General features: G+C 44.9%; 1 protein-coding gene across 1 annotated transcript in view; it reads left to right on the top strand.

Moving 5' to 3' along the window:
- The window catches only part of COL20A1 (collagen type XX alpha 1 chain), a 51,819-nt gene that overhangs the window by 19,116 nt on the left and 14,727 nt on the right, over positions 1-17,976 (top strand). Inside the window, exons 16-26 of the mRNA XM_027646368.1 lie at positions 413-542; positions 1,067-1,209; positions 2,271-2,403; positions 7,837-7,979; positions 8,580-8,709; positions 9,269-9,325; positions 12,202-12,240; positions 14,284-14,422; positions 16,139-16,281; positions 16,654-16,763; positions 17,440-17,598. Coding sequence (XP_027502169.1) covers positions 413-542; positions 1,067-1,209; positions 2,271-2,403; positions 7,837-7,979; positions 8,580-8,709; positions 9,269-9,325; positions 12,202-12,240; positions 14,284-14,422; positions 16,139-16,281; positions 16,654-16,763; positions 17,440-17,598 — 1,326 coding nt within the window. The remainder of the gene's footprint in view (positions 1-412; positions 543-1,066; positions 1,210-2,270; positions 2,404-7,836; positions 7,980-8,579; positions 8,710-9,268; positions 9,326-12,201; positions 12,241-14,283; positions 14,423-16,138; positions 16,282-16,653; positions 16,764-17,439; positions 17,599-17,976) is intronic.

A 17,976-nucleotide genomic window follows, 5' to 3' on the forward strand; every position in this document is an offset into this window, starting at 1 on the left:
AGAATGGTTTGGGTTGGAAGGGATATCCATAATCATCTAGTCCAACTCCCCTGCATTGAGCAGGGACATCTTCAACTAGATCAGGTTGCTCAGCTCCCTGTCCAATCTGGCCATGAATGTTTCCAGGGATGGGGCATCCACCACCTCTCTGGGTAACCTGTGCCAGGGTTTTACCACCCTTGTAAAATAATTTCTTCCTTATATCTAGTCTGAATCTACTCTCTTGTAGTCTGAAACCATGACCCCCTGTCCTATCACAACAGGCCCTGCTAAAAGGTCTGCTCCTGTCTTTCTTATAAGCACCCTTTAAGTATTGAAGGGCTGGAATAAGGTCTCTCCTCTTCTTCAGGCTGAACAACCCCATATTTCTCAGCCTGTCTCATACAATACTCATACAACTCCTCCACCGCAGGTGGAAGTTCCTGGCACAGCAACATCCACTGTCCTGAGACCTCTGTCCTCCCTCACCCAGTACTTCATCAGTGTCAGATCTGCATATGACGAAGGGGACTCCTTTCCAATTACTGGCAATGTTACCACCTGTAAGTAGGGAATGGAAATACTTTTGGTCTCAGTAGCAGGTGACAAAGTTGGTTTGTGTGTGTCTTATTGGGGGTGTTCTGAGACTGTTCCCAGCAGCTCGTGGCCAAAACCCCTGCATGAAGCACAGATGGTTGCTGTTCTTTGTGTGTGGAATATGTCCAACTGTGTTATGTTCAAAATGAGGTGGAAGGAAAAAAGAAAAGGAGCAAATGAAGAAAAGCATGATGTATCGCTAACCTCTGTGTCCTTGAGAGCCCTCCTAGCCTTCTCCCCTTCACAAAACCAGTGTGATGTGTCCTCTCCATAAACAAGATAATCCTTCTTAATTAGGGCTTTAAAAATAATTTACCCCTCTCTGTCCTGATGACTGTTGTCATGTGGATCTGAAGAAGTGACAGACAGGCTGGTCTCAGACATCTGCTTGGTTGATGTGTTGCTCCCCAGCCATCTGCTCCCCACCTTGGCTCTGACAAGGCACTGTCAGTGCCCAAACTTCAGCTCCTTTTCCTCCTGCATCCCTCAGTAAAGGTCCCCCCGCCGCGCGCTCTGAAGGTCACTGAGCTCTCTGGGAACAGCCTCCGACTGCAGTGGGAAGCTGTCGCTGCCTCTGATGTGGTTGTCTATCAGATCAAGTGGAGCACAGCCAGTGGAGAGAAGCCTCATGAGGTATGGACCCACACACAGCTCTGGGGAGCTGGGTTGGCTTTGTGCCTGATTGATGGCTCTGAACTCACCTACAATAGGGTGATGTAAAACTGCTCAGGTAAATGCTCTCAAGCAATGGAACAGGTCAGCAGGGTCTGTCCTGGACCTGCCTTTCAGTGGAGCAGTCCAGTGGGTGCTGGAAGCATAAGGCACAGCAGGGAGGAGTCCTACAGACTCTGGGAAGATTACAGAAGTGTTCTGGGAAACCTCAAGGATGAAATTTAATAGGGACAAGCAGAAAGTATTAAGCTTAGGCAGGAATAATTAACTACAGGTATACAGGATGTAGAACAAATAGCTAAGAAGCAATTCAGTAGAAAAAGATCTGGGATTGCAGAGAATCACCAGCCCACAATGTCAAGTTGTTGTGGACAAGAAAAAGACAATACTCAAATATTTATAGCTGGAGGTATTGCCTCTAAGACAGGTGAAGCTACTTCTGCTCTCCTCAGAGCTAGGAAACACTGAGACTTTTGGGATACTGCTCTTCAGGAAGGATGAGGTCCAGGTGAGGAGCACACAGAGGAGAATGACCAGAGACAGAGCTGGTGCAGGAGGGGCAGGGATGGATCAGGTGACCTTTTCCATCTCAACCCCCTGCTTTGAGTATGAGGTCAAACAGCAGTTTAAACGGTGGCTTAAATACATAAGTCTCTCCTGCAATGCTTCACATTTGGGCTGGAATAGGGGTGTACTGGGGCTTCTGTCCCCAGCTGTCCTAAAAGCTGGAAACTCAGTAAAGGGATTTTGTGCTCCAGGCAGGCTGACTGTGTCAGAGCACTGTGATGTGGTACTGAAGGAGCTCCTCAATATAACTGGGCTGCAATGCATGGGCATCTGCTCTGCATTGATCAGGGATGGAATTTTGCCTGTGCTTACATGTGTGCAACCCCAAACAGTACCCTTTGTCCCCAAAGCCCAGTGCTAACTCATTTGTGCCTGTGGGCAATCACTGAGGTGGACACCTGGATATCATGAACCAGCTTGGGAATGTGACTGACTCATTTCTTTTCCTGCTGCAGCTCTCCATTGCTGGAAATGTGGCAACAGCTGTCCTGCCAGGCTTGCAGAAGAACACTGACTACAAAATATCCATCTGGGCCTATTACAAAGATGGTGCTCGAAGCGACACCGTTTCTGTTCATCACAGGACCAGTAAGTGATGAGTGCTTGGAATCCACAGCCCAGGGATAACAAACAGGCCATGGGATGCCTCAGAGCTCATCACAGACCAGCAACTCAGACCTGGTCACCTCCAGCTCTGAAAACCCAAACCCAAATGTCTAAAAGAAGCTACAGATATTTAGCTTTATGCCTTAAATGTTCTCAATTTGTCCTGACAAAAATAGGCTGGGCAAACACATCAGCCTGGTGCATTTAAAGGCAGCTGATACCCTTGCATGTGTTTCATGTAGAACATGTTTCTTCCCTCCCCATGCTTCTGTGTAGTGTATTGATTCAAATAATTTGGCTTTCTGCAGGATGTTCAGCTGAATGTGTCACTGTGCTGCCTAATGAATGTTTCCTGTTAGTAAAACATTGTCTGTTAAGGAGGGTGAGGATTTCTTCAGCTACGTCATTGCTGAGCTGTGCTTCATCTGAGGGCACTCACAAAATTAGGAGAGAATCCTGCAGGATAATGCCTTGGAAGCATTATCTAAATCTGGCTTTGTACAGGCAGGATAGGAGGTTAAAAAGTGGCACTCCCAGAGGTCCTTGTAATTAATATTGCGTGTAAAATGGATTTGTTGGCAGTGAATGGAAGGCAATCCATTCAACAACAGCAGTTCTCCTCCTCCATCTCTCAGCTCTCAACCTCCTTCACAGAAAAAACTCATTTAGGTTGGTGTTGAACTGATGAAGCTCAAAGCAAATGGCAGTCTCGGAATAAGAAGCTCAGGTTTTATTAATAATAAATAATAATAACATATCTTTATAGAAAGCTACCTCAGACAAGTACCTTGGAGCTACATACTGACAAAAGAAAAAACAAGAAAGCAAGCATCCTACAGATATATAATGATAAATGGAAAATTAGAGCTGTTTAGAGGGTCCAAAAATTAATTACTGTGCTTTATGTGGTGAATTATGAAGTGTCAGTGGAGCTCCCTCAGCCCACTGCCAGCGACACGTGACAGTGCCCTTCTGGGCACACTGGAACAAGCCAGTCCTTGCTGCTGTTGGCAGCCCAGTGGGACAGGGAAAGCAATTTGATTTCTGCTTGTCAGCTGCTGTCCTTGTTCAGGAGCAAGGACGCCTTGGGGATGTCAAGCTTTGCCTTCTGCAAGAAGAAATCACCAAGTGCTCCAAGAAGCCAGGTGTGCAGCTGGGCAGGGGGGGTCAGTGCCTGGGTGCTGCTGGTCAGTTTGCAGGGGCAGCCAGGACACTGCCACACTTTTCCCAAATTATATCTGCACATGAAATTAATGGTTTTGATGTTAGTTCTTTCCTAATGTTTAAAGTAAGAAGTGCCTGCAGAGGAGTGGCCCAGGAGAAGGGGTGGCTTGTGATTTCCAGAGCTGGTCTTGGGCAGTTCAGAGGAAACCTGGGGATGCCAGAAAATTTCTGAAGGCTTGTGCAGTGGATGTATGAGAAGATGTGGCACTATGTAGGATATGGGAAATTCTGGGATATGGTTATACTTCAAATCTTCACTCTTTCAAGCAGAAGCTACCCACTCATACTGTGCTGAGTGGTCAGGATGCTCAACGGTGTCAACCTCCATGTCAGAGCTGGTGAATAGTAACTCATCCAGCTACAGCATGGAAACCTCTTATGTTATCTGGAAACCCATACCCTTGATTTGATTTTTGAGCCCTCTCCCCTTAATTTTCATTACAAAATGAAATTCTAGGGGCTGAAACAGCAATGAAAGCTATCTGGTTCTCCTCAGGATGGTAGAGACTTTGGGTTGAAGCCTGGTGAATAGCACTGATCAGGTTATGCTGAACAAAACCAAAAGTACATGTTAGAGGAGGTTGAGAAACCACTCTTGCTTTCATCATTGTTTTTCTCTTTTCCTCTCTTGGCAACATCCCTTTATATAATAGGTCAAGTCACAAAGTTTTTCTTCAAAATGTCTCGGTAGAATTTCCAAGAAATGCTGAACTTTAAGGGCAATGTCTGAAGTGAAACTCAGCAGGAAGCACTGGTAACACAAGATTCTCTCCTCGTCCTTCATCCTCCCAGGAATACTTCTTTGAAGGTGAAGGGAAAAAAATGCCAGGTCAGAGTGATGCCCTTTGCTCGCTGGTTTTGTGAAGTGGTACCGTGTCCCTCCCCTGGGGGTGAGGTGAGAACACCAAGGTCATTTCATTCAGGACCACTAATCCCTGTTATCCCATCTGAAACGCCCATTTTGAGACCAAATGGGTTCCACTCTTGGGGCCCTGCAGACACCAATCCCTCACAAACATCATCCTCTTATGAAAACCAGCAACATTCATCACTGTGACATGTCATTTGGAAGGATTAGGATGAGGTTTCTCATCTTTCTCCCAGGAAGAAAGGTTGTTTCAAAGTTACAGTTTGAGATGTGTCACTTTATGAATTCAGAATGGGTGAGTAGCTTCAGCTGGAAGGGAAACAAAATTTGGGGCTGTGATACGGTTCATTCCCCTTCTTGTCTTCTTATCTTGCTCAGCACTTAGTGTTTAAGATGCAATTGTTAAATTTAATATTAAAAGAGAGCACAAAGGAGTAAAAATTACTTTTGGAGTTAAGGTGTGTAACTGGAAAGACTCAGGTCATGTCTTTTTAAATATTTTTTTTTAGATATTTAACTACTTACATGGAGTGAGATCATTGCAACTAAATAACTGAGATACCTTAATTTCATTCCCAGGTGGTCTGGGTATCCTTCTAGGAGGAGGGCACCCCTCCCTGCTGCTGTGCCAGGGAGGGAGAGCTGGGATGCCCCACTCTTCTTCCATGAGTCTGGTCCCTCTCTGCCATTGCCTCACTCCTACATGAACCTGAAACCCAAGCAAAAACCTGGTGCCAAAGGGAGTGCTTTAGTTGTCACAAAATGCATGGAAGAAGTGGATTTTTTCCAAATCTCAGCCTTGACAAGAAAAAAAAAAGAATAGAAAAAGTTTAGGATTATTTTTCAGTAACCCAGTTAGCAAACCTTTCTCTGCAGACTTTTCAAGAGGCAGAGCAGGAACAAAAGCACACTGATGTATTTCCCACGGACAACAAAATTGTTACCATGTGATTATCCATGGTTCTGATGTTTCTTCTTGTCTCTCTGTTATATTTAGACTGAATTCTCATTTGGGTTAAGAGCTCTCCTTTCAGTATGTTGTGTAACTTGTCAAGTGTAACAAAGTCCTTATCCTTGACCAAAGGCTTTACACAGTGATCATTTGTCATACTAATGAACAACTTTAATGGTACTTCAAACCAACACAGACCTTCCGTGCAAGCACGTGGGTGTGCAGATGATGCTTTCTGGAAGAGGAGATTGCTGGCACATGGAGAGGTTACTGGGAGGTGATCCTTGGAAAATGCTGGAAGGGGTGGCTTTGGTCCTTCTGAGAAGCAGACAGGGACCTCTTTTGTATTGAGGGAGAGCTCTTTCATCCAGGCTGAGGAAAAGGAGCTTGAGAAAAATAAAACAGCCCTGAAGGACGAGGAGAGAGTAGTTTGGATACAGTTTGGAACTGCTGCTGAAGCTGGGCTGAGCCACTCTGGCTGCCTTTGCACTGAAGTGTAGTTATGAAGTTGTGTGCCCTGTTCCTCCAGCTAAGCTGTGCCAGCAGCATCTCCAGCCTGGGGCTGGGAAATGTCTTCAAGCCCTTTATCCCACTCCACAATGAGCTCCTCCCAGCAGAGCATACGTGGCAAATAAAAAGGATTGAAATGTGGGGATGATGCTTTAACCCATGGTAGCAGGGAAAAAACATGGCTAAGAATCATAGTAGATGAGTATTTTAATGGAGTGGAGTCAAGCTTCTTATTTGAATATGTGCCTGTCATTCTGGTTAGACCCGAGGCTGGCTGGGATTCCTCCTCTGGAGGAGCAGAGGTTCAAGAGGTTACAGAAGACACAGATGGTGTCCTCTGTGTCAGAGATGCTTCTATCCTCCTGGGCAGCTTCAGGAGGTGACCTTTCCCTTTGCTGTCAGGTCCATGCCATCAAATCCTGCCAGGCCTGAGGGCTTTCTGGAATAAAACAGACTCAGAGGACTTTCCCTAACTTTCCCTTCAAAGTTCACTTAAGCAGAGTCTCCACTTACCTCAGCTGAAGGAAATAGTCAGTGCAGCCAGCAAAGATGCAGACATAGAGCACTGACTAATAATAGTGCTGCTGAAGTGACTTTACCTCCCACACTTGTTTTCTTCTCTGTTTTACCTTGCGGAGATGCACAGCAACAGCCTCCAGCCTGATTCAGCTGCTGCAGTCTTGGTTCAGCCTTAGTAAAAGTAAACTCATTTTATACAGAAAAGGGAAGGAGAATCAATGGAGATGCAAATAATCCTCACTTAACCTGTGCTCTAAGGTCACCCCACACTTTGCTGGGTGGGCAGAAGATCCTTACAGGTAAAACTGCAGAATAGAAATCTCATCACCTGGGTGTGTGTCCTTGACTGTCTTTAGGGTTCATCCATCATTTTTGGTCTCCTCTGAATAAATTCTTCCTTTTCTGAGTCCAAGACTTCTGTGTCTTCACACCAGCACTGGTTTTAAGGCCAGACACATGCTTTTCTACAGAGTGAGGCACTGCTTGGAAACAAATCCTGGGAGCAGAGGACCCCATGCTCTCGAGCCCCCTTGTTTGAACTGATTGAGCCACCTCTGCCTTTCCCTCACTAACAGTTTCTGCTCAGAGAAGTCACTCCAGCATAACAGCCTCTGTCCTCAGGTCTAGTTTGCTGCACAGTAGGACCCCAGGGAAGCAAATGCATTTACATAATTAAAAATTGCTCAGCTTTGGTCTCTGGCAAACCCTTTTCTGGCTGACTGTGGCTCAGCCCATCATCTATTTGGATCCATCCATATATAACAGTGCAGGGCTAGAGAAGGGGCAGTAGCTCAGGCACTGCATGTGAGTCCCTTCCTCAAGACTGTGGGTGCTGGTGTCAGAAGTACTAAACAAAACTGTGGTGTGCTGGATGCCCCGGGGGTTTTTAAGAGTAATTTTAAATCAGAAAGAAAAAAAATGGGAAGGGTTAGAAATTATGATGGATTAACTTTGATATGGGATCTGAGTTTAATTGGCAATAAAGGTGTTTGTCCAGTGTGCCTCTAGATCCTTGATGAAATTCAGTTCCAATTTGGGTCTTTATGAAGAGTATGCTTTGGTGTTTGTCCGTGTTGTATGCAAAGAATCTCTTTGCCTTGTGCTTCGGGACTGTTTCTCTCTTCCAAGAATTTTGAGGGGAGGCTGTGAATTGCTGAATGCTTGAGTTGTGGCATGTTGTGCTTGGGCAATCCTCATCCCCCCAAAATCTGTTTTCTCTCCTGCCTGGTCCCCAAGGTGGCTGTTTCTGCCCTGAGCGTTGGTTACTTGCACAGTAGAGCCCTGAAGCATTGGGGAATCACTGCTCACCTTTTGTGCTGCTCACCTTTAATCCCTGTTGCAGATTCCCGGAGCCCACCCACCAACCTCTTCATCGACTCCGAGACCCCCACCAGCCTTCAGATCCACTGGACCCCCCCTGATGGCCGTGTCCAACACTACAAAATCACCTACAGCCCTGTTTCTGATGCTGGTGCCCAGCAGACGGTAAAGCTCCAGTTCCTTTGTGGGTGACAGACATTGGACCAGAGGGACAAGGGGACAGTGTCATGCTCAGGGGAGCTCTGCTCACTCCAGTCAGGTTTGCAATGAGGATATTGGGTTCACAGGACTACAAACCTAAATCTCTTCTTCCTGATGTGTTGCTTTGTGAACACAACCCCAAGGCTAAGATACTTACGTCATCAAAGCCACTAATAATGTGGCTTTCTCTGCTCCCTGAACTGGGGTGGAGAATTTTTGGAGGCAGAGGGGGGGTGTGGATAAATTTACTGCCCCTCCTACTTAGGGAGCTTAAACATCATCCTTTTAAAACACAGATTTTCTGCTTAAATGCAGACTGGTTACCCTATCATAAGGCACTTCTACTGTATTTCTATGGGGAATATTGGGGTCTTCACACAGGTAAATGCTTTTCCCCTGAGCATGTCTAGTCCAAGAGCAACAAGCTTCCTTGGCTGAGCTAAGCAGAGATACTGCCCCATGTGCCAGGACTTGACACTAGAACTCCTGTACCTAGGTCTGGGCTGTAAGAGCTAGAATGAGAAGCCTGCCCAAACATTTGGCTCTTTTTTCATCCCATTTTAGATCATGGCTTCTGGCAAAAGCAGCAGTGTGACCCTGCAGTCGCTGCTGCCTGACAGAGCGTACAAAGTGACCATTTCTGCCATCCACTACACGGGAGAGAGTGAGAGCACATCCACAACGGGACGGACAGGTAAATGTATCTGTCAGAAGGGACATGTTCTTCATTGCCCTCTATCTATTGATCTTGAGGCAGTCCCTCTTGGGGCAATAATGTCCTCACTCACACTGGGCTCTGGTTGAGGCCAGAGTTTTGCTCAGCAGGGTAGACTACTGGCCTTGAAAAGTGAAAATCCTGCCCTAATTTCTGTACTCCAGACAATTCTGGGATGAGTGGGAAGGGGTGAAGGCCCTTCAGGTCTCGAGCCAGGGATCACAGTCCTGCATAACGGAGCTCACATGTGGCATCAAGGAGTGCCAGGGGAGGTTCAGCTTGGATATTAGGAAAACTTTCCTCACTGAAAGAGTGGTTAAGCATCAGAACATGGTTCCCAGAGAAGCAGTGGGGTCACCATCCCTGGACATGCTCAGAAAGCAAGTAGAGGTGGCATTTTGTGATATGGTTGAGTGGACGTGGTGGTATTCAGTCAAAGGTTGGACTGGATGGTCTTGGAGGTCTTTTCCAACCTTAGTGATTCTTATCAACATGATAAGAAGTGATTCTTAACAACTGTGATTGTTTTCTCTTTCAGCTCCAGTGCTGTCTAAGTTCCCTTCAATACGAGGATTCATTCCACCTAAACCAGAGGGTAAATGATCTCCTACAAAGTTCTACTTTGCTGTTGTTGTTTTTCATTCCATAGCAAACAGCACAGTGTGAGCTCTGCAGAGCAGCAGGAACAGGTCTGTCAGTTAGTTATTGACAGACACTCTTGGGGATTGTCCAAGGACAACTAGAAACCACAGGACTTCTTAAAATCAGACTCATTTGGTATAAAGACTGATATTATTTATAGGATTTCTGTACAACTTAACCAAAATGGAGCAAAGAGGAGGATGACATGCTTCAAATTAAAATTCCTTGTAAAGTTCCTTATTAAATTTAATGAGCATATGTTCTCATAGCTGATATAAAGCAAACTATGAAATGAATTAGAGAGGAAATGTTGAATTTACAGGGTCATAAAAAGTTATTAAGAAGTAAATGTTAGAATACAGATATTATGTAATTGCTGGCTTTTCTTGACTATTTGAAACTATTCCAAACAAAATTTCAGTTTTCAAATTTGTTGAGGGAAGTAAAGATTGAAGAATGAAGCAGCCTAGATGAAAAAATTGTTAGTTTTTAACCAACAAAGAACATATTGGATTAAGTTTTTAAATGGTTTATTGAGGTGTTCAGATCACTGTGGAAAAGTTCTGTGAACTTTCAAGCAGAAAACAATCCTCCCATAAGGCTGATGAGTCACCTTGTAGAATTTAATATAGTTGCCTGGCTATGAAAGCTGAAAAGACAATAGAAAAAGTATTAAATTCAGCATGTTTTATAAAGTATCTCTTTTTTTGAAGAATGAGAGAAATATGTAGCAATGCTGAGACAATAGTTGGATGTGCAGTAAAAGACTCCAATATTGATATATAACCAAATTATTCAGAGAAATGATCTGACATTGCAGGAGTGAATGTTTATTGTACAGTGAATAACTGCACTGGGCTGGGGTTTGGAGAGAAAAACAAAAAAAACAAAGAGAATAACAAGACAGCAGGAATCCTAGGCTGGAAAGCCTAGGGAAAAATCTTCAAAGCAGAACTGAAACTGCCAAAGTCAGGAATCCTTGCCCTGACTCTGATATGGTTCACCTTAGCTGAGCATTGCCAGATCAAAGAGCTGTGAGCAATCCCAGTGCCACCAGCCTGGGAAGGAGATGAGAATTGCCAGGGATGTCAGTGAGAGGGACCCTGGAGCCTGGACAAGAGTCAGAATGAGCTCACTGACTCCCAGGCAAGAAAGCCAGATACCTGGAAAAGGGACAAGTCTGTAGCCTGTTTATGTGACTTTGGGGGCATTTTGGTTTTTGTTTTCTTCACCGTTCTTCAGTTCCAAGGAGGCTGTATATGGACTTTTTACAAGGGCTTGGAGTGATAGGACAAGGGAGAATGGCTTCACACTGACAAAGGGCAGGTTTAGATTAGATATTAGGAAGAAATTCTTCCCTGTGAGGTTGGTGAGGGCCTGCCACAGGTTGTCCAGAGAGCTGTGGATGCCCCATGCTCAAGGCTGGGGAAAGAGCAGTGTGTAAGTAGGAGATTTAAGTCAGATTACCCTGAATGCAGGACATTGCTCCACAACCAGGGTCAAGCTCAAAGAGGTGGTTTTGAGGCTCAAGATTCAGACACTGATTTTTTCACTGATTTCCATAGATCTCTTCAATAGTTTTATACCCAGTTCTACAGAATTATGGTATGTATGTATAAAGCTAAGCATCAGGTTGAACAATGGAGGTCATGGCAACTTGTAAGTCTTTGTGGTTTAAATCCTGGCTTCAGCAGTCTCATGGCTATCAGAGTCATAGGTTTGGGTGCCCTTTCTCAATCCTGAAGAATGGCATTGACACTCCTATAGACTTAGGAATCTCGGGTCTCTTGGGGAGGGTAAGTCACTCCCTCTAAATTTCTTACGTATTTTACAAAAGTGAGGTATGAAAAATTGAAAGGCCTGATTTTCTGCTGAGGTACAAAATGTCATTGATGCAAGAATGGCAAGGCTACAACAAAGCCTCAGTGTAATGATCTCCTAGATTCTATTATACTGATGACCTAGAAAACCGTTTGTGAAACAGCCAATCTTGTCAAGTGTCCTTGATTTTCAGGGACTTTTCTCATTTTGCGTCAAGCATTCCCCTTTGTTCCAGCTCCATCTGGCATCCATGGCCTGGGATTTACGTGGCAGCAGAAAACTGAAAGTAACATCCGTGAGCTGTTTTCTAAAGCACCCCCTCACCTGAGCCTTTTAAACAGAGAGCTCATAACCCTGGTGCCTCCTGTTCCAGCTTCACATCCCAGTCTCTGCACCTCTGGTTTTGCTTTCTGTCCTGTGGCATCTCAGGGGTTTCATCAAGGGAATTTCTGAAACACATCCTGCAAAACTTGGCCAAAACTCCCAAAGAGTTTTCTCCTAAAGAATTCAAAAGGCAAACTCTCAAGTTGAGATATGTAATTTTGCTGTGTGTATTTTGAGTTTCAGGTACAAAATTTGATATCTTTCTTTTACAACACCGCCAAGGCACTGTTTTAAAAAAAAATAAAGTACTTTGATGTCTGTTTTTAAGGGGAAACTTGCCAAACATGATGCTCCCTTGTATTTCATATCATAAGGTGCCAGGTGAGTCAGTCAAAAGAAAGTGATCACGAAGATGTTTGATGATGAAAGACAGTATTTTTATTTTTATGATGGGTAAGCCAAGAAGCAACTTTTAAGTTTGCACAAGCATAAATTCTCTCTTTCTCCATAAATATATAAACAAAGTTGAAGTCCAGGCTCTGATTTAAGCTGCGGAATATTCTGAGTTTTTCTGTGGTTTTCCTTTGCTTTGTCTAGAGGAACTGTGTTTGTTTTGCTTCCATAACCCCTTCCTGCCTTTTTTTTTCCCTCTAACAGTTTTTCCCTTTTATTTTGTTCTCACAGCCTGCCCCACCATCACCTCTGCCGAGGGCTCCACACGAGGTACAGTAGCAGATCAAGCCCTGGTGGTGCTGGGCTGTGACTGAACACACCACTGGTCTTGGCTTTTGAAACACACACAAAAGCTGAGGGGGGTCGGAGGGGAGAAATGTGAGGACCAAAATTGGAAAATATCCTTTATCAGGTAGAAGAATATTCTGCAATACCTCAGCTGGCATTCCCAATGGCTCGTGCTCCACCAGCTCATGCTCTCTGCTGTTAATGTTTAACACCAGGATTTTCATGGGCCTTAAGGAAATGTAGCTTCAAACAGCCATTGAATGTCAAGAGGATTTAAATTCCTAACTCATGCAGGCTCCTCAGTCTGCCAAACACAAAACCTCTCAGTTTGTCCCCAGGATCACCTTTGCATCCTCTGGAGGAGGGATAGATGCCCGAGGAGCTCTCTGCAGCCAGGCTGTATGGATTTTGCAAGGGCAGTGAGTTCCCATTTCTCTTGTCTGTGCCACAGCAGCTGTTCATGCTGTTGGGGTTGCTGTAAGAATTTCTTACTTAGAAAGTGATTAGTTCTGCTTATAAAGTGGTATCACCTCCTTCCCAGAGCATTTTGTGATACAGTTCAGACCAAGAAACTGGCTCCAGGTCTCAGCTCTGGTTACTCTGTGGCTGAGTCACTTCATCTTTGCTCTGCTCCCAGTCCTGACCCTCCCAGCTCACAGGGATGTGCATCCCCCCTTGGGAGACTCTCAGCACTGTTGCCCAGTCTGTGGATGTAGAAGCCAAAGCAGTCAAATCATAAAGCCACAACAAGTGTTGACCTCTCCTTCTCCTCCTTGACAAGTAGATCACTGAAGCCATTTCATGGCAGATTCATGGTGTGATGGAATACATGGAAGTGTTCAAGGTCAGCTCAGATGAGGCTTGGAGCAACCTGATCTAGCGGGTGGCGTCCCTGCCCATGGCAGGGGGGTTGGATCTAGATGATCTTTAAGGTCCTTTCCAACTTAAGTCATTCTATGATTCCATGATTCTATGATGACAATATGATTATTTTACAATATGTTTGTAATTGTGACTCAAGTCTTCTTTTCAGTCTTTACACTTGCACCTCCTAAAGGAGGCTCCAGTGCCAGAAGCTCCATATCAGAGATTAATGGCCCTCAAGTAGGTAATTTACTTTGGCAAACTCCCTAGTACTGTTGGAAAATGAAGAAAAAAAAAAAATAAAAATAAAAGCATCCTGGACCAACCCCCAGGCAAAAGAAAAACTCAAGGCAAGAAACTGCAGAAGACTGTAAACAGTGAAAGGGTGAGGGAATCTGGACTGAAAGCACCTCACTGAAATGAAGCTGTAGCCCTTCCATTTGCTAAAGAAGGAACCATCTCCTTCACCCAGACTGCTGCAAACTGAGATAAACTAAGAAAGAATCCAAATTGTGAGATCTTGTCTCGCTGAACAGAAAACTGAAATGAAAAAAATGACTTGGAGCTTTAATTGGAGCTGGGAGAGATGAAGCTGCACGAGCCAGGGAGGCGATGTCGGAGGTGTCAGAGGAGAATCTGTAAACCACATGAGGCAGGTCACCCTCGGGTGTCTGGTGAAAATAGAGAGAAATGGAAATGCTCATATTTTAAAGTTCTTTCCTCAGTTTCTGACTCTCGTATATAAGGCATTTCAGAGCAGAAATAATTGTCTCTCCCTGCTAGCAATTACTGGACTGATCCCATGTCATTTGAAGATAATATTTTGTGTCTAGTTGAAAAGGAGAAATTGTTGGAGTAACGTCTATCTCATTTGTTTTTCATTCTGAAGATTTGAAAACACAATTGTAAAAGTCTCCATCTTTAGTCCACTCTCCTCCAAGAGGAAGAGAATACAGCCAATGTGCACAGGGGATACAGACACAAACTTATTTTCCCTGGCTGCCACTTGTGGGGTACACTGGAGTTTGGACAGCCTTGCTGCTGTCATGTTGCCATGCATTTACACTTATTGCCTTCTCCATGCTAATTCTACCTGCTCTTCAAACTCACTTCTTTTGCATTTTTTTTCTAATCACTGATTTTTCTGTTTGTCCCTTCCAGGATTTGACATGATGGAAGTTTTTGGCTTAGTAGAGAAGGAATACTCCTCCATCAAAGGCGTGGCCATGGAGCCCTTCGTGTTCAGCGGTTCCCGTACCTTCACCCTGTTCAGAGACATTCAGCTCACCCAGAGGACCAGGTGGGAGCAGAGCTGTGACTGGTGTCACCTTCATGCATGAACATTAGCTCTGTGCACGGGAAAGGAAGGTCACTGATTTAGGGAGGGATGATGCAGCCCCCCTGGCAACTTCAAAACAAAATGATAAAGATGAGCTAAATCAAACCACTGGCAGACTGAAAAGAATGCCAGATGGTTTTTACCTAATGTATTTATAAATAAACCTCTGACTTTCCTTAAGACGAGTTGGAACATGTCACAGAGAAGTTAAGGGAACACAATAGTATTTATTGCATCTTTTGTGTAGCCAAACATTTTCACAGTGATGTTTTTCATTTCCACAAAATCACTTTTTCTGGCAGTGTTAGTTGCTGTGATGGACATCAGGATCATGTCATGTATGGACACTGCACCATTCTTTAGGCATTCTGTCCACAGCCACCTACTCTTCAGTGATGGCAGTTTGAGGTCACATTTTCATTTTCAATCCCTTCTCCCAACATCTCTGGTTTGAAGAGAGATCTTTGCTTTAGAAAACATTACTCTCATAGCTGCTCTCTGCAGCTCAGGCTGTATTGATGAGAGGGAGTAACCACTGACTCTGGGTTGTGACTTGACCCCATTTCACTGTGTAGGAAGCGTCTCTGCAGGGTCCCAAGCAGGCCAGGCAGCTCCCATGACCTCATTCATTTTTTATGATTATGAATCAGGAGTGATCTGACTCCTGACATTGCTATTTTGTTTAAAGTCTAATTACTGAGGCAGTGGCTCCGCTTAATCTTAGTTTAAGAAGCAAAGCTTCTTAGAGTAAACAGAGTGAGGGAGATTCAGAGAACTCTTTGGTCTAAATACTCAGAAAATGATGGGCAAATCCTTTTGTTCAGCTGCTATAGATGCCATTCCAAGGACATTACTCCTTTAGAAATGGAAAAAGAAAGAAAAACCTTGTATTATTTATGATTCAGTCCTGAAAAGATGGTTAATGAGTTGTGTATATGCCCATGCAAATGTGTCCTGTTTCAGATTACAGGCATGTTTCAGGCATAACCAATTTGACCTACCTCAGTTGCCTTGTATCCTCTCACTGCTGCTGAGCCTAAATCCTGCAGCTGGGATGTGGGGACCCAGTGGGGGCTTCTCTGTGGGCTCAGTGTTTATCCCTGAAGGGTATTTACACTGACCTAGACTAATAGAATCATTAAGGTTGGAAAAAACCTCTAAGGCCATCGAGTCCACCCCTTAACCTAATGCTGCCAGGTCCACCACTAAACCATGTTCCTAAGCCAAGAATGTTCTGCCAATGTTTAAAGATTAACCCCATGATATATGGCAATCATTCCCCCTTCTTGAAAAGGAGACCTGGAGTAGTGTTTTGCAACCTGGCAGGTGTGTTTTGTGAGCCTCTGCTGGGCTCTATTTTGGAAAGCGTTAAGGCTGCACTCGCTGTGCCTTGGCATTCCCTAAGGCAGCTCTGGCAGTGATGGACTGACACTGACCTGAGCATCCCCCAGGCACAAGGGGAAGGCCACGAGTGCTCATTGCTCAGTACAAACCTCAGCAGTCTGAGAGGGATGTACAAACAGGGTCCAGGCTCTTTCCACGCGTATCGTGATCAACTCTCGGCAGTGAAGCTTTTCCAGGCCACCCTGCCCAGGAGACAGGCTGGATGAGCCCTGCCTGGAGGATGTTGCCTGTTGATTTAAGTCACTGATGTTTCCTTGGCTTGTCTCGTTGCAGTGACATCCACCTCTTTGCCATCCCACCCGAGCACACCATCAGCATCCTCCTGCGCCTCCTGCCCGACACCCCCAAGGAGCCCTTTGCCGTGTGGCAGATAACGGACGAGGACTTCCAGCCTCTCCTGGGGGTTAACCTTGACCGTAAGCTTTCTTGTTGAATGCATTAAATTCAGGTATTTGCATGCATTTTGCAAGCAGCAGAACTCACTTTGGCGTTCACTTGGAAAGTTTTAATGGTTTTGTTACTCAGTGGTGGTTTTGTGGGAAGATTCCCCGTTGCTGCCTTCCTTGCATTTAAAATACTGCCTTGAAGTGCAATTAAAAGACATATTTTCATTCTACTTGTAACCTAGTCTTTATTTTTACATATTGTTTTCCATTGTTTAGAAGTATTTCATGATAGCATACGAAATCTTCCACCTTATTTAAGTCTAATTATTTACTATTGTGTCTGTGGATGAAATCAATTTCTCTTTTAATTCTAAGCTGTTATTTGTCCTATTTCCCCTGTAGCCAGTAAGAAATCCTTGACCTATTTCAATCATGACTACAAGGCTGATTTACAGGAAGTCTTCTTTGACCAGCAGGAAGTGAAGAAGATATTCTATGGGAGCTTTCATAAGGTCCTTATCAAAGGAGGGAGAAATGTGGCTCACAATCCCACTCTGATCTGGGAGTGTTATGCCAGCAATGTGTATTGTTCAAAGTGAGGAGTGATTATCCAAATGCTTTGCATCCCGATTGCCAGGGAACTGACAGACCTCTTTGATATGCTGAAAGTTATAATTGTAAAGCATTTAGGTTTATCTCGTGATCAAAACATAATTTCCACATATTGATTCCCTTTTTCTCTAGAAACTCCAAAATCGAGGTGTTTTTTAGGTCTTAATAATGAGGGGAAAATGAAAAATCAATTTTTTTTTCTTTTTTTTCAATTTCGGATTTTGGTGATCATTTAGTGCTGGAAGAAAGTAAAAAAAAGAATCCAGCTTTGTGAGAAAGCCACTTTTTCACTCATAGCAGGGTGGGGGTTTTGGCTATCTAGGTCCTCAGAGAAAAGGTATTGCACCCAAATGTGCAACGAGCACTTTCCATCAGTATCTGTGGGCAGGGTCATTATTTAGCTAGTTCTGAAGACTGAGGTATTTAATATCACAGGTCCAGAAAGGCTTCTCCCGAGGAAAGGTGAGGGGATCAACAGAGGCAGTCTGGGAGGTGGGCAGAAGGCATTACTGTCTGTAAGAGGCTCCCTCATCTCCTCGCAGAGCTCCAACACACCTTTTTCCACCTGCTGCCCAGGTGCACGTGGCCGTGAGCCACTTCAAGATCAAACTCTATCTGGACTGTAAGAAAATAACAGAGAAACCCATCAACACCCTCGGCAGCATCTCCACCGCCGGCTTCACCATGCTGGGAAAAGTGACCAGGACCAGAGGACCCAGGAGCGGGTCTGCACCGGTGAGTGCTGGAGCTGTGTGCTGCTGGAGGACGGGGGGGCTCCTTTTGGATCTGGCTGGTGTGGGCAGATGGAGAGGAGAGCCATCTCACAGCACTGTCTCTCTGAATGCCTCCCAACACCGTTGTGACGCACAGCCGTGCCCTGATCCCGCTGATCCCTGTGATTTTAATGAGCTTTCCCAGCACCGGGAGAGCGTGTTCGTCCCTCCTGCCTCCTGCCTGGGTTTGGGGATGGTGATCACAAGCAGCAGCGTGAGCGTGTCCCAGAGGTGCCTTCTGCTGGCTGCATCCTCTGGGGACTGGGGAAGCGCAGCTCCTGCACCGAGATGCTGAAGGAGACAGGAGGGTTTGGGAATTGCTTCTGCAAGGGGAGGTTGT

The sequence above is a fragment of the Corapipo altera genome, unplaced genomic scaffold, assembly GCF_003945725.1.
Source record: "Corapipo altera isolate COAL_440 unplaced genomic scaffold, ASM394572v1 64, whole genome shotgun sequence".
Taxonomy (NCBI): Eukaryota; Metazoa; Chordata; class Aves; order Passeriformes; family Pipridae; genus Corapipo; species Corapipo altera.